At 35.6% G+C, this 16,429-nt stretch overlaps 1 protein-coding gene across 2 annotated transcripts in view; it reads right to left on the bottom strand.

Annotated features, from left to right (window-relative positions):
* Positions 1-1,017: 1,017 nt before the first annotated feature.
* The window catches only part of LOC104865499 (zinc finger protein 14-like), a 22,890-nt gene continuing 7,478 nt past the window's right edge, over positions 1,018-16,429 (bottom strand). Inside the window, exons 1-4 of one of the 2 annotated variants that reach the window (XM_010629024.3) lie at positions 11,552-13,088; positions 6,315-6,441; positions 6,060-6,120; positions 1,018-4,198 (exon numbers count right to left, since the gene is read on the bottom strand). In XM_010629024.3, coding sequence (XP_010627326.1) covers positions 2,050-4,198; positions 6,060-6,120; positions 6,315-6,441; positions 11,552-11,566 — 2,352 coding nt within the window. In that variant the 5' untranslated portion in view covers positions 11,567-13,088 and the 3' untranslated portion in view covers positions 1,018-2,049. Of the gene's footprint in view, positions 4,199-6,059; positions 6,121-6,314; positions 6,442-11,551; positions 13,089-16,429 lie in introns of those variants that run through there. The other variant, XM_010629025.3, reaches the window with a different exon arrangement.

The raw sequence follows: 16,429 nt of genomic DNA, 5'->3' as shown, positions 1-16,429 counted from the left end.
CTTCGTTCCCCTCAGAAAATCACATAATCACTACCATGCGTAACCAATGGAAGTCTTTGCAATGAGGCAGTGTCAGTATAGTTAGTTGGTGCCTATGACAAAGATAAAGGTTTACATGGAATTCAAAACTAAAAAAACCTGCAGCATGAAAGTTGTTTCCCAGAGGCATCTTTACACACATTTTTAACACATCTATTAATGAAATCTTTAGGAAGCAGAAAAAGTATCTCTAAATAGTATTTCTAAGTAGAAAAATCTCTCTAAATATTTAAGTATTTAAAAAGTTGGTTTTAATTGATACATATTTGAAGTACATGTCAACATTCATCTTAGCAGGAATATGTATTGAACATTGAGTGTTATTTCTCTTCCCTTCCTCACTCACCATCCTCCCTCTGGCTCCAGATCTCCTTTCCCTATTTCATCATCACCATCAATTATTAATATCATCATTTAGCTCATGTTTGTAACATATATTTTTTTCATTGGAGTAACTAGTAGATGATGTCGTATCCTTTTATGTCCCTTTACCCATCCTTGGCCTCCTGATACTGTGTCCTCATATATATCAACTAACGAATGAAGAAAATATGGTATCTATACATAATGGTTAGTTCTTTTAAAATGCACAAAGTTCTCTCAACACAAGTATCATAACTTTATCAAAATCTGATGAAATGGATTCATAATGCCATTTGTTTCCAAATTATATCCTCAAAAATCTACACTTCCAATGAACCAAGTATAAATTTCACTAAAATACTGAATAATTTCAGTTTAATAATACCCCACAACCTTTGGACAAATATTGAATACTTTAAAAAACAGTCTGAATTAAATTACATTTGTAAAAATTGGAGACATTTTGTGCATGCATAATGAAACCACAGTCCTGTTAATTTGCTGAATTTAATTGTATTCATTACACAAAAAAATAATAAAATGATATATTGAAAATGTACAGTGCAGTTTTTTACAGTTTATATTGTGAAATTACAGCATACTGACTTGGTAGAATTTGTATCACATAACACAATCACCTTTTCAGTATATGAAGAAAACATTAACAACTTCTAGCAAATTGTAATGCTATGTGGCACTGCATTCATCACTGTAGTTACGAAGGGATCTATGCCATTCAGTACTTTGGAGGTAACTGCTAAACTGCTTCATTAGTTGTGAATTTTAGATGCTAAGAGCAAATATGATTAGGCTTTGTCTATGCATGGCACATTCCACATAATGACCGCTTGATTAATCTCTACTGTCACAAATGAAGGATTTTAAGATGCATTAGTTTTATTGTATGAATAAACTTCCCTTTACATATACCACAAAGGTCATGGTTTTAATGTAAAATGTTGCTTAAAGGCCACGTAGTGAAGACTTGGATGCAAGGTGCTTTATTGTTCTGAATTTAACATGCCCTTTCCAACCTCACCAGCATATTAATCCATAGATATATTGGAGGAAGACTGTCTCTGTATATGTGCTTTAAACAGTGTATCTCCTGCCTAACACACCTCTGTCTCTGTCACTGGTTCTTGGCTTTCTCACATTTGGTATTTATATTAAACCTCATTTTTAGTTTATACACGTTTTCTCATGAGAATCATAAAAAGCTTTAATACATTATTTACATAGGCTGTCTCTTCAGTGGGAGTGCTTTCAAGTTACTCAGAGTAAGTGGAAAAATAGAAGTTTGCCATACTTCTTGTATACTTCTCACTGTGAATTTTAATGAAGTTGAATACACTGAGAAAAATAAAAATTTCCCACTGTTCACATATGTTCAGATTTTATGTCCTATGAATTATTTCAGATGTGTAATATACATGTACTGAAATTTTCATATTGCACACAAAGGATTTCTCTGCAGTTTGTCAGTTTGTTACTTCATATATTCAAAGTTAATTTCCTCTTAATTTTTAAATGTCTCTGATGATTACTACAGTAACTGAATGCTTTTCCACATTATTTACAAATACTATGTGATTTCCTTCATACAGTTGACAATCCTTTTGTGTTGAAAGTTGTACCACAATGCTTTCATACAGAGAGCTTCTCCCCAGAGTGTGTACTTTCATGTTTTTGACAACAACTGTGTCTGGTAAAAGCTTTCCCACATTTCTTACATACATAGGGCTTCTCTCCAGTGTGAGTCCTTTCATGTCTCTGACATGAATTTTGTGTGCTGAAAGCATTCCCACATTGCTTACACACATAGGGTTTCTCCCCACTGTGAATCTTTTCATGTGTTTTACGATGACTCTGTCTCCCAAAGGCTTTCCCACATTGCTTACATACATAGGGTTTCTCCCCAGTGTGAATCCTTTCATGTTTCTGACAATCACCTTGTGTGCTGAAAGCTTTCCCACACTGCTTACATACATAAGGTTTCTCACCAGTATGAATTCTTTCATGTATTTTACATAGACTGTGCATGCTGAAAGCTTTCCCACATTGCTTACATACATAGGGTTTCTCCCCAGTGTGACTTCTTTCATGTATTTTACATTCATTGTGTGTGATGAAAGCTCTCCCACATTGCTTACATGTATAGGGTTTCTCCCCAGTGTGAGTCCTTTCATGTATTTTACGATGACCTTGTGTCCTGAAACCTTTCCCACATTGCTCACATACATAGGGTTTCTCCCCTGTGTGACTTCTTTGGTGTATTTTATGATTGCTTTGTGTCCTGAAAGCTTTCCCACACTGCTTACATATATAGGGTTTTTCCCCAGTGTGAATTCTTTCGTGTACTTTATGTTCACCATGGGTGCTGAAAGCTTTCCCACATTTGTTACATACATAGGGTTTTTCCCCTGTGTGAGTTCTTTCATGTATTTTACAATAAATGTGTCTGCTAAAAGCTTTTCCACATTGCTTACATACGTATGGTTTCTCCCCAGTGTGAATCTTTCCATGTACTTTACATTGTTTCTGTGTCCTGAAAGCTTTCCCACATTGCTTACATACATATGGTTTCTCCCCAGTGTGAGTCTTTTCATGTATATTACAATAACTCTGCATCCTGAAAGCTTTCCCACATTGCTTACATACATATGGTTTCTCCCCAATGTGAGTTTGTTCATGTCTTTGACAATAATTAAGTGTGCTGAAAGCTTTCCCACACTGCTTACATACATAGGGTTTCTCCTCAGTGTGAGTACTTTCATGTATTTTACAATGCCTCTGTGTCTTAAAAGCTTTCCCACACTGCTTACATACATAGGGTTTCTCTGTAGTGTGAGTTTTTTCATGGATCTGACAATAACTGCGTGTGCTGAAAGCTTTCCCACATTGCTTACATATGTAGGGTTTCTCCCCAGTGTGAGTCCTTTCATGTATCTGACTGTAACTGTGTGTGCTGAAAGCTTTCCCACACTGCTTACATACATAAGGTTTCTCCCCAGTGTGAGTCTGTTCATGTGCTTGACAATGATTCTGTGTGATGAAAGCTTTCCCACATTGCTTACATACATAGGGTTTTTCCCCAGTGTGAGATTTTTCATGTTTTTGACAATAACTGTGTGTGCTGAAACCTTTCCCACATTGCTTACACACATAGAGCTTTTGCCTAATGTGAAGTCTTTCGTGATTACTAAGTGAAGTGTTATTTAATGATTTCTGACTGTGATTATTTATATATGATTTTGTTCTAGAGTGAGCACTTTCATGTTTCTGGATATCATAGTGAGAATTCAATTCTTTTCCACACTGTATACATACATAGGTATTCGTGCTACTGTGACTTCTTTCCTGGATTTGAACAGAGTTGGCAATACTGAAGGCTTTTATATCTTGTTTATATACAAAGGATTTCTCTTTAGTATTATTTCCTTCAGCACCATCAGAGTAGGACTTTTCACATTGCTCATATCTGTAAGGGTTTTCTTCAGGATTTGTCTTTTCATGTTTCTGAAAGGATTGAAAATCAGTGGAAGCTTTCCCATGTCTGTAATATTTAGACAGCTTCTGTTTAAATCCACAAAGATCATATGATTTGAGACCAGTATTATGTGTCATGGGCACAGTTGGTGATGAAGGACCAATCAGAGGCTTTCCACATACAAGGCTTTCACCTGGTTTTATACCAAGCAATTTCACAGGCACATTTGGCCCAGAAGTCACACAAACCATTTCTCCAAGTTGATACCATAATTTATCTTGCCAGCATTTATCTGCATCTGCACTTCTGTGAAAGAAAACAACAAAAACAAAACAAAACAAAACAAGCAGTCATCGGCCAGGGATTTAAAACAGTGGCATCACGCCTGCCTTGCAAAAGCAAGGTCCTGAGCTTGATCCTTGGTACCCCGCCCAAAAAACAAACAAAAAACCAAAAGCAGTCACATTTAAGTATCTTTATATTAATGGTTTACCAGGGGATCTAATTTGATGCCATCTAGGCATATTTAATCATGAATTTACTGTACAAGCTGGATGATGGCTTGGAAACAGCTTTCTCTAAATTGGTATTCATTTAACTTCTTTCATTTTGATTATATGATACATATGTTGATTATTTTTCATACCATTTTCCTCCATGACTATATCCTTCCCCTGCCACTGAGCTTCTTCACCCTCTTCAAATTATTGGCATGTTTTTCTATCATCTCTTCTTTATTTTACTTCTTAATTTATATTCTGCATTTTTCATACAAAGTACAACACATGATATTGAACTTTCTGTGTTCACCTTATTTAATGTGATATGGGTTCAGATCCATGCATTTCTTGATAAATGATTTCTTTTCATTGTCCTTTATGGAAGAATACCATCCCATTGTATATACACAACATAGCATTTTCAGCGCTGGCAACTGATCCCAGGGTTTTAGCACTGAGCTACATTCTCAGAGTTATTTATCTTTTATTATGAGACTGAGTCTCATCAACCATTAAGTTGTCCAGGCTGAGCATGAAAGTGCATCAGTTTCCCAATATGCTCCATCCTGCCCAGGCTACCACATTTTTCCTTTCTACTCATCTGTGAATGAGCACTGAGGCTCTTTTCAGAGCTGGGCTTTTAGACGTTTTACTGCTACAAACAAGGACATGCATGTATCAGTGTCATTTTTTTTTTTTTTTTTTGAACTGGGGATTGAACTAGGGACCTTGTGCTTGCAAGGCAGGTGGTGGTTCCACTGAGCTAAATTCCTGGCATATCAGTACAATATTAACTTTGGGAATACACCCAAAAGAAGTATCACTGGATAAAATGGAATTTCCTTTTTTTTGAGGAAGCTCGATACACATTTCCATATACTATCTATATACAATGACATTCCCAACAACATTATGGGAAGATGTTTGCTAATGCTGTTTTTCAGAAAATAAATACACTAAATGCTTTTGAGGATTGCTTGAAAACAGCTATAATGAAAACAGGGGCATTCATTTGGATTTTGAATTGTTCCTCAAGGTTACCAATGTTGCAAATACTGAATGTATATACCACATTTAAATACATATAGTGTTACTTACATAATTTGTTTGATAAGAAAACAGTCTTTTGAAAACATAATATATAATTAAATATTCTGCACTTGGCTCTCAACTATACACACAGATTTTTTTGCATGTATCTATAATCAATACCTATATACAATTTCATACAATTTTATGAATTTGAGCATGGAAAATAATTGTTATACATTAGATAATGTCACTCCTGGTATAATGTCAATATTACCTACATTTTAGGTACTGAGATATTTCAAATATTTAATTGTCAAATTCTAGATACTAAACATATATGCATTTCTGAAGAAATTTTGTGCAATTAAAGAAATATGCACATGGCCTCATTTTGTTTGATTTTTGAAACAAGGTCTATCTACATAGTTCAGGCTGGCCTTGAACACATTGTGTAGCAGAGGCTCACCTCGAACTCTTGGCAATCCTCCTGCCTAAGTCACCCAAGTGCTGGGACTACCGGCACATGCCACTGTGCCTGGCTCTTTGTATTTCTTTTTAACATGTCCTCATTTGTGTAGTTTGTTTGGTTTTAATATTTCTGACCTTTAAGGATCATTGTTGTGAGTGCAAATTACCTTATATTTATCCAGTAATTTTTGTACTCATCTTCAATTTGCTGATCATTATACTTTCTTCCTAAAGTGTAGAAAAAGAAACATAATGATGAGTAACTATATCACACAATTAGCTTCCAGTTAAACTAATGGTATAATGTGACCATACCTGGAAAATTCATAAAAATATTATCATATTTCAATAAAGTAAATGGTGCTGATGAGGAATAAGCAATGTCCCCTGACTGCATAAATGAGAACAGATATCTTCCTTACCTATAGCAGTCACATTTGTAAAGTTTTCCCACATCACATCTCTGTGGAGCTTCTTCTGGGATGGATCCAACAAAGCCCACTCCTCCATGGTGAAGTTCACGGCCACATCCTCAAAGGTCACTGCCTTCTAAATCATCAGAAATATATTTCCAGGAAGAAGAATGAGATTCACAACATGAAATATCTCAAATCTACTTATTTGGTGGTAGATGTTGTACTATAAAGGTTATTGGACAATATGTATTCTTCAGAAAAAGAAATCATTTTCATCTAACTTGATAATATGATCTCTAATGCATACATTACTCATTTAACAAACTACCTCTTTAGTGACTGGTCAGACTTATGACAGAGACATACAGTTAACATTTACAACCCACTGGTCAGCTTTATAGTCTGATCCCCCCCTTTCTGTACAGTTCTTTAGATTTTAGTGATGGAGTCTCACTATCTTTATTTTGTATAGTAAACTTTCTTTTATAAAAGCTGGTAATTTTTGCTGACTGTACTGTACAGTACAGTATGCAGGAGTTATGCAAATAAAAGCAAAGTCAAGTTTGAGTTTTCTTTGACCATTTCTGTTCTGAATATTGTAATGTACATACTCTATACAGTTTCTCATTTAGTGACCAATTTATTTAATGAACTCCTCATAGGACTAGAACTTAGTCATTAAATGACTAGTGTCTGTATAACTAAAAACCCAGATGAAATGAAAACAATAAGCGAGGTCAATTAATAAACAACAAAAATGACAGGAAAAGAAAAAGGAGTTACCAAAGCCTGCTCAAATAAATAAAAGAATCAAAATCACCTATATGTACTATGAGAGCACCACAGAATGAAAATAGAAATCAGGGGAGGAGGGGGTGAAGGGAGGGCAGGGACAAGGGGAAAAACTGAGAACCAAGACCTGTCATGTAAAGGTACAAGATCCCAATAATGAATGTAACTGTACTGTATACCTAAAATGTACAAATAAACTCAATTTAAAAAAAAAAGAAAATAGAAATCGATGACAGAAGAAATCAGAGAAAAGCTGGAAGAACCTGGAAAATTAATCACATGCTAAACAACCAATCAGTAATACAAGAAATCAAGGTAGAAATATAAACATTCCTGAAAGTTAATGGTAATGCCTGTACAAAAATCACTGTAAAACTTGGGGCACTATGAAACACTCCAGAGAAGAAAGTTCATTGCAATCCTAATGCTCACATTAGGGAAACAGACTGTTCAAATACACAACCTTATGAGAAATCTTAAGATACTCAAGAAATACCAATCCCAGTCAAAAGCAAAATTAAGGAGGGAAATTATAAAGACTAAAGCACATACAAAATATTGCAAATTGAAGAGCTTCTAGTTCTTAGAAAGAACAAAATAGATAAATCCTTAGCCAGAACTACCAAGAGAAAAAGAGAAAAGACTCATAATAATGCAATTAAAAGTGAAAAAGAGAAGTCATAACAGAGGCTGTTGAAATCAAGAAGATTCTAATTACTTTGAAAAATATTTCATCAACATGGCTAATTTTAAAGAACTGGACAGATTCCTAAACTCACACAAATTACCAAAGCTAACTCAGCAAGAGACAAAAAAATGCTGAACAACCAAATAACAAGCCATGAAATAGAGACAGAAAGAAAGAATATAACAAGTAAATGAAGCTCAGTCCCCAATGGGTTCATTGTTGGATTCTAAAAAACCTTGAAGAATGTTGTAACACCTATACTCTGGAAGCTCTGCAAAGAAATGGAAAGGGATGGAGTGTTCCCATATTCACTTATGGAAGCCAGTATCACTGTTTCCCAAATCTGATAAAATACCAACTATAAAGGAAAAGTATACACCAATCTCCCTAATAAACACATAAGCAAAACTCCTCAACAAGATATTGGTAGATATATTCAGCCTGTCATCAAAAAATATCATACATCAAAACTAAGTAGGTTTCATCCCAGAGATGCAAGGATGGCTCAATATACATATATCAATAAATGTAATACAACACATGAATGGAAGCAAGCTCACAAATCATGCGATCATATCAAAAGCTGCAATAAAAGGCATTCAACAAAATCCAAACATCCTTTCATGATAAAAACTCAGAAGAAATTAGGTATAGAAGGGCCATGCCTGAATTTGATAAAAGCTATTTATGACAAACCAATAGCCAACATCATATTAAATGGGAAAAAATTAAAAGCATCCCCTCTAATCTTGGTAACAATTCAAGGATGCCCACTAGCACCACTTATATCCAACATAGTACTTAAAACATTTGTCAGAGCAATCAGACAATAAAAAAGGGGGATATACAGTATATCGTATACAGAAAAAGAAGCCAAATTACTATTATTTGCTGATCATATAATACTCTACATAGAAGGCACAAAGCACTCCACTAAAAATATTCTTAGAATAATCAATTCCAACAATGTAGCAGGATAAAAAAGCAACTCAAAGTTATTAGCATTTTTGTACTCCATTATGAACTTGATGAGAAGCATACTATGAAACAATACCATTCATGACAGCATCCAAAAAAAAAAACAACAAACAAACAAACAAAACCCACTAAAGGAATTATCCTAGCCAAGGAAGTGAAAGACTTCCTCAAAGAAAACTACAGTACTGTCAAGGGAGATTAAAAGGACATAAGAAAATATAAACAAGTGCCCTGCTTCTGGATAGGCAAAACCAATATTGTCAAAATGATCATACTCCTGTGGAGCACAGTGGCACATGCCTGTAATCCCAGCAGTCAGGTGATTAAGGCAAATGGTCTTATGTGAGTTTGAGGCCAGTCTGGGCTGCATAGCAAGGTTGTGCCTCAAAAACCCAAAAGTTGGGTCAAGGATTTAGCTCAGTGGTTCTGCTGCGTACCTCGCAAGTGCAAGGTACCAAAAAAAAAAATCCAAAAATAAGGGTCAGGGACACAGCTCAGTGGCACTGCACCTGCCTGGCATGTGCAGAGTCCTAAGTTCAAGTCCCAGTGCAAAAAAAAAGTTGTACTCTGAAAAATGTTATTCAGATTCAGTGCAGTCCCAATCAAAACCTGAAAACCAAACAGTACTTTACAGATCTAGAGAAAACAATCCTTACATTTATATGGATATAAACAGAAGAGATGCAGAATAGCAAAAGCAATCATGGGCAATAAGAGCAAAGCAGGAGGCAGCAATATACCTAACTTCAAGCTATTCTACAAAGCAATAGTGATAAAAATGTCATGGTACTGGAAAAAAGTCAGGTAGATCAGGGGAACAGAATGGAGAATAAAGAAACAAGTTCAGACACACTCAGCTATTTGATCTTTAACAAAGGGGCCAAAAGCATAGGATGAAGGAAACAGCCCATTCAACAGGTGATGCTAGGAAAACTGGTTATCTCTTTGCAAAAGACTGAAATTGAAATTGTATCATTTACTACGTAGTAAATCAAAATAAAAATGGATATCAAAGATCTAAACATTAAAGCTAAAACACTAAAGCTATGGGAAGAAAAACAGTAAAATATTGGAATAAACATAGGAAAGGACTTTTTAAAAAATGGAAACTCCAACTGAACAAGAAATAACAGCAAAAGTCAATAAATGATATCAAGTACAGCACTGGAATCATTAAGTAGAGTGAAGAGACAAAAGGCAGCATAGGCAAAAGGTTTGCCAGCCACTCTTCGGAGAGAGGACTAATCTCTACATTATATAAATAACTCAAAAACTAGACCACCTAAAAAAAGACCCTATCAAAAATTTCAGAAGCAGGCTGAGGGTTCAGCATCTGCCTCTCAAGTAGAAGGTCCTGAGTTTGATCCCCGGTATAAAAAAAATCAGACATCAAAAAGATATTTCTCAGGGGGAAGAAATCCAAATGGCCAACAAACATACGAAAAAATGTTCAGTATCCCTGGTCATTAGTGAAATGCAGATTAAAACAATACTAGGTTCCATCTTATACCAGAAAGAATGGCAATCATCAATAAATCAAAATATAACGTTGCTGTGGCTGTGGTGAGAAAGGAACTCTCCTACATTTTTGGTAGGACTATTACCAACAGTATGTAAATCAACAGAGAAATTCCTTAAAGATCTAAACTTAGAAATTCCATATGACCCAGCAATCCACCTCCCAGTTATCGTCCCCAAAGAATTTAAGACCTCATAGTTCAGGGACATGTGCATACCAAAGTTTATAGCAGCACAGTTCATAATACCTAAATCTTGGAAGCAGCCTATATCCCCATAAACAGACAAATGAATAAAGAAAATGTGGCATCTACACGTCATAGAATACTACTGAATTATAAAGAACAAATTTGAGGCATTTGTAGGAAAATCGATGTACCTGTAAAATATGTTTCCCTAAGTATTTCTATGCTGATTTATGTCTGCACAGAGCTTTTAGGGGATAGAAACTTAAGTAATGTTGATCCTAAATACATGTGGCCTAAATAGCTTGATAGTTCACAAAGCAAATAACAAGTGCAAATATAGAGAAATATGATCTTAGAGTACTGGGATGGAACGCATAAAAGATCATTTACAATAGAGGAAGAACAAAATGTTCTGCCCAGGGAATTATGCAAAAAACTTGTGGAACATACTGCTGAGCTAACGGGAACAGGCGGGTGCAGCATCTCAAAGATCTGCTATGACAATAGGAAAACAAAAAATATGTCAACTGTTCCATACAAGAAAGAACAGGAAAACAAAACATACATTCTAGCAATGTAAGCAAGATATGTGTATGGAACATGCACTTGCCATGTGTGTAGAGTGCCTTGGCTGTGGCAGTTAAAGCAAAGATTATTTCTGTGGCACTTTTGTTTGTGTTTACATTGTAGTTCACACAGGTTTTGATTTCTGATGTTATCTCATGTTTTGTAAGCAAGTAAACAGCTAATGTGAAAATGCTGATGTCTATTCTAAAAACTCACTCTATCCTTGCTCCACATACTGTTGTGCACCTTTTCCATTGGACTGGTGTTGGGTTCTTTTCTTGTTCAATGGTAACAAAAAATAAGTGTTTTCCTGGTTCCTGTGATGTATTCCAGGAAATAAGGGAAGGGAGGACAGAATGGCAGATTGTGAGAATGTGAATTTGGAACCAAGTATGGCAACTTTTTCCTGTATTATTTATATCATAGAATCTTTTCCTATCCCCATTTTTCACTACCAATTTTACACCCAGGCTTACCTGTTATTCCCTCCTAAATATATAACATACTCTTACCATCAATAGGATCATTTATCCCCTTCCTATTTCCTCCTTTCCATACCACAGAGCAGAAGACCTTAAAAAAAAACAAACAAACAAAAACCAACAAAAAAACCCACCTTTATTTCTGTTCTCTTCACCTTTCTGGCATTACCTAGTCCCCAAACCCTTGAGCTTTAGATAGTAGATTCAATAAATTTACTGCTTAATGCTGTTTGCACACATTAACTGTGGGTCAAGATGTGGGCAGTTATGATGGTTACACTGTAACTGTAGATTCCTTTTCTAGGTCAGAGGAAAATCCAAAACAGGGTCTCATAGTATGTTATTTCTCAAGTAACCCTGATAGGTGCCACTGTGGCAGATTTGCCTGTTACTGCTGCACAGGAATAACTATGATAACTATAACTATGCGGATCCTTAAGTGACGGTGAACCTGTCTGCCACATCCACCATCACATCCAGGGAAGGGGACAACAAGAGTTCCTAATCCAAGAACTCAAACTGAATCACACTCTACCTGGCAGAAAGGAGTTCTAATATTGGGTTAACATTAGTGTTGCAGTGGAGAGTCAGAGGAGTTACTGGGGTGTGAGCACCCAGGGTCTCACGCAAAGAAGCTACCTGGGAATCACACAAGCGATATCTCCTTGGAATAGTTAATCTGTATTCCCATCAGACATCTTATTTGTTTAAATTTTTGTATATTTCTCGATTTATGTAATGTGAGGTTATGTTACAGTCTCTTGTTGTTTTCTGTGTTTATTAGATTGTTACTTTTGCATATTTTTCTTTCATTGGCTCTGATTTAACTCCTATCTTTCATCTCTATCTAGTTCCTTCACCTCAAATACCCAAGACAGTAATTAACACATTTATTTTTTGAAACACATAAACTCCACCTCTCATTTTTTAAATCATACTTCATCCCCTCAAAGTCATTCCTGTCTTCTCTAGTATAATTCCTCAATCCTTCCATCCTATCGTACCAAGCTTTTCCATATCATACCAAATTTATTGTCCTCCCTGTCGGCAAGTCCTGATTCCCACATGGCTTTCCTCCATCATAAAGTAAACTTCCTTTCTTCCACATCTTGCCCTTACTCCCACAAAATATTTTCGGAAAATTCTCAATACTAATACTTCAACTCAACTAAAAGTACTTCAATAAAACCACATTAAACTTTCCTTCTCATATAGCTCTCTACCCTCTTGAAATTTCCCTCTTAGTGCCTAACATTACTCATCCAACCACTATCCATTCTCCTCACCAAATCTCACTTACCTCATGGGACAGCAATAACAAATAATAAACTGTCACAGTGTACAAAGAGAATAGAATGTGGGAGAAAAGTAACTGCAAAGAGGGCCGGGGATTTAGCTCAGTGGCACGGCACCTGCCTCGTAAGCACAAGGTCATAAGTTTGATCCCCAGTACCCCCCCAAAAAAGTAACTGCAAAGTCTATCAGATGTAAGTGTTATAAGATTGAATCAGTGGATGTTGTTATAAACGTAAGTAACTCTTTTGGCAAAGCAGAGGAGTAGATTCAAAATGACTACAAGTAAATAACAGAAGGAAAAAATACTAGTATTGCACATACAAAGTGGAAAATAATTCACAGGGAGGTAACATACTACAAAAAAAAAAAGGATAAAAAGTGGGCCATATATAATTTCAAAGAAAGAGTCCTTCTGTCTAACTGTATCTCTATCTACATAAATACACATAGAAGAATGGGGAAGTGAGGAAAAAGAATATCTCTGAAAGCCCCACATCTCTGAAGGCAAATCATGGGGGTAGAAAAGGGAGAAGTAAACAAAATAATAAGTAGCAGAAATCTATTGAAAGTTCTTAGAAGAGATGAAGAAAACAGATGAGTTCAAAGAGGAACAAAAATTCACAGCAATTTCACTCAATATACCCATGATAAATGTGGGGAAAGATATGAAAAGCTGAATGAGCTAACTAAAAACAGTTCAAAATTTGAATGACAGATGCAACAAGAATGTAGAATTCTCAAAAAGATGTCAGACAAAAATACATGAAATTTAAAAACTAAACAGAATTCACATATTGCAGAAATAGTCAATGTGAAGACAGTTTGATACTGTGGACAAAAGAAGCCAAAAAGAAAGCAAGAAAAAGAGAAGCCTATCCAGCAGCTACTAGATGTCACAAGAAGACCAATATAAGGCTAATAAGTTAGAGAAAAACTGGAATGTAGCACAGATGGATTCACTAGCATGCTTAGAGAAATCATGGAAGAAAATGTCCTAAATATGAGAAAAGAGTTTAAATACAAGTAAGTGATGCTGATAAAATACCAAACAATTATGAAAGGAGAATCTCACCAAGGTATATCCTTACTAACCTACCAGGTATCTAGCAAAAAAACCAAAACAAACCAACAACAACAACAAAAGCCACAAATTTTTAAAGGCTGCCAGAGGAAATTTTTAAAAATGATGTGTAAAGGTAAACCAACTAGAATCACAGCAGACTTCTTAGCACAAACCCTGAGGTCCAGAAGAGTTTGCAGTGACGTATTTTAAGCTCTAGGAGCAAATAAATTCCAACCCAGATCCCTAGGTTCCTCACTCAGGGTCACAGAGGCCCATACCATAATTTTCTAATGAAAATATAAACTTTAGCATAATGGTAGGCAGCTGTGTATCTCAGGAGCTGTGCTGGGAAACAATCTGTGTTCAAGCACTTGGTATGATGAATGGCAATGTGAGCTTTACTCACATTATGTGCCAAGTTATATTTTTGTATATTTATAATTTTTTAAACTAAGTGTTTTCTTTAGTTTTTTTTTTTTCTTGCAGAATTAGTCCAATTCGGTACAATGTTATATGAAAATCTGCTTTTACACCTTTGAAAGGATGGAGAAAGTTAGTCTTCAGGTGAGTCTGCTACGAATGATGACTTGAGTCGTGTAAGCAAAAGAAGTTAGGAAGACATGACAGAGAAATGTAAAATGAAGACCTTGATTCAGATGAGGAATAAAACAGTAATGTAAATAAATATTTGACTAGTCAAAATGCTACAAACGGTCATATATAACCTCAAAGATTCAATGTTAAAACTAGGTCAGAAAATGTTATTAGGTTCTTGCCAGGGGTGAAACCTGCTGGATGGAATACCAACACTGTGATTCAATGTTGGAAATTGTTAGTAATGGATGATATGCTATCAGATGTTTTCAGACACACTAATAATGAAATACAAGTAAAACATTCTATATGTATCAAGAGTAATACTCAAAAATATATTTATCATGACACTTTATTATCTGAACTAAAAGCTTCTGTACCAAGACTTTATCATTCTAATTATGAGAATCTAAAGGATTTATGGAGAAGTGATAGATGTGGTGCTGAGATTTTTAGATCAGTGACAATCAAGAGATTTGGTTTCCTTCCAAAGTGCCTAAATTTTGATGACAGAAAGACTGACCAGGAAAGAAAAATATTCAACAATTTGACAGCTATTCACCCATTTTTGTTAAGCTTTGTTTCAAACTGTCAAGGAATTTATACACGGTTTGAATACATAACAACTGATGAACAACTTCCATTATTTCAAGGTTGTTGAATATTTCAGCAATATATGTCAAAGAAACCTTCGAAATATGGTGTGAAAATACATGCCCTGGTAGATGCAGACATTCTACATCTTGGATTTAGAAATTTATTCTGGAACTCAGCCACCAGGACTTTATTTGTGCAGTAATAAACCATATGACATTGTGAACAGACTTTCTGCACCAATTTCAAAAAAATAACCCAAATGTCACATTCCACAACTGGTTCACTAGTCACCCCCGATGGTAAATTTGTTAAAACAACACAGCATAGAAACTAGTCCCCAAAATAAATCTGAATTTCCTGGAAATGTTGCAAGTTGACAATAGAGAAATGTATAGTAGTCTTTGGATTTCAGAAATACATAACATTGGCCTCCTATATGGCAGAGAAAAACAAAGTAGTGTTGATACTGTTAACATTACACCATGATGATAAGACTGATAGTGAAGCCAGGTATGGTGGTGCATCCCTGTAATGCCAGCGCTCAGGAGGCTGAGAAAGGAGGATCCTATGTGTTCAAGGTCATCTTGTGCTACACAGTGAGTTCCAGGTTAACTTGGACTACACTATGTCTATGAAAGACAAAATAATTATTGATACCGTCAACATTACACCATGATGCTAAGATTATTAATGAAGCTGGGCATGTTGGTGCACACCTGTAAACTCAGCACTTGCAAGGCTCCTGTGAGTTCAAGGTCAGCCTGTGCTACACAGTAAGTAACATCTAGCCTGGACTTTGCAGCAAGATTCTGCTACAAACAAACAAACATTGATAGTGAATCCTCAAATGAAGCCAGAAATAGTCACATTTCACCTCAGAAGTTGGGAGTTAGATGGTAGACGGAGTTACATGGAGTTAATTAGCTGCAGTTAGATGTCGTTGATAAGCCATGGAGCAACTACGGTGTCACTCAAAACACAAAGCATTGGCCAATGGTTGTGTTTTACTCATTCTTAAACATCAGGAGCAAGTGGATTCATAGTTTACAAAGAAAATAACAAGCACAAAATATCAAATAGAAAATTTTTTAGAGGATTGGTACTGGAATTTATAAATGATCAATTAAAACACAGGAAGGACAACATGTATCAGTCCAAAGAACTCCACAAAAGAATTCTGAAGCAGACTAGTGAAGATACTGATGTTAACATCACAAGAACCTCCTAAGAAAATAGGAAGACCAGCAAGATGGTAGGCATGTTTTACCAAAGACAGGAAAACGAAACATGTGCTATCAATACAAGTGCTACTTGTGCATGGAACATGCTGTTCTTTTTTTTTTTTTTTTTTTTTTTTT

This window comes from Fukomys damarensis, unplaced genomic scaffold (genome assembly GCF_012274545.1).
Source record: "Fukomys damarensis isolate Sample0158 unplaced genomic scaffold, DMR_v1.0_HiC HiC_scaffold_25, whole genome shotgun sequence".
In the NCBI taxonomy this organism is placed as follows: Eukaryota; Metazoa; Chordata; class Mammalia; order Rodentia; family Bathyergidae; genus Fukomys; species Fukomys damarensis.
This window is presented reverse-complemented; position numbering and strand designations above follow the sequence as displayed.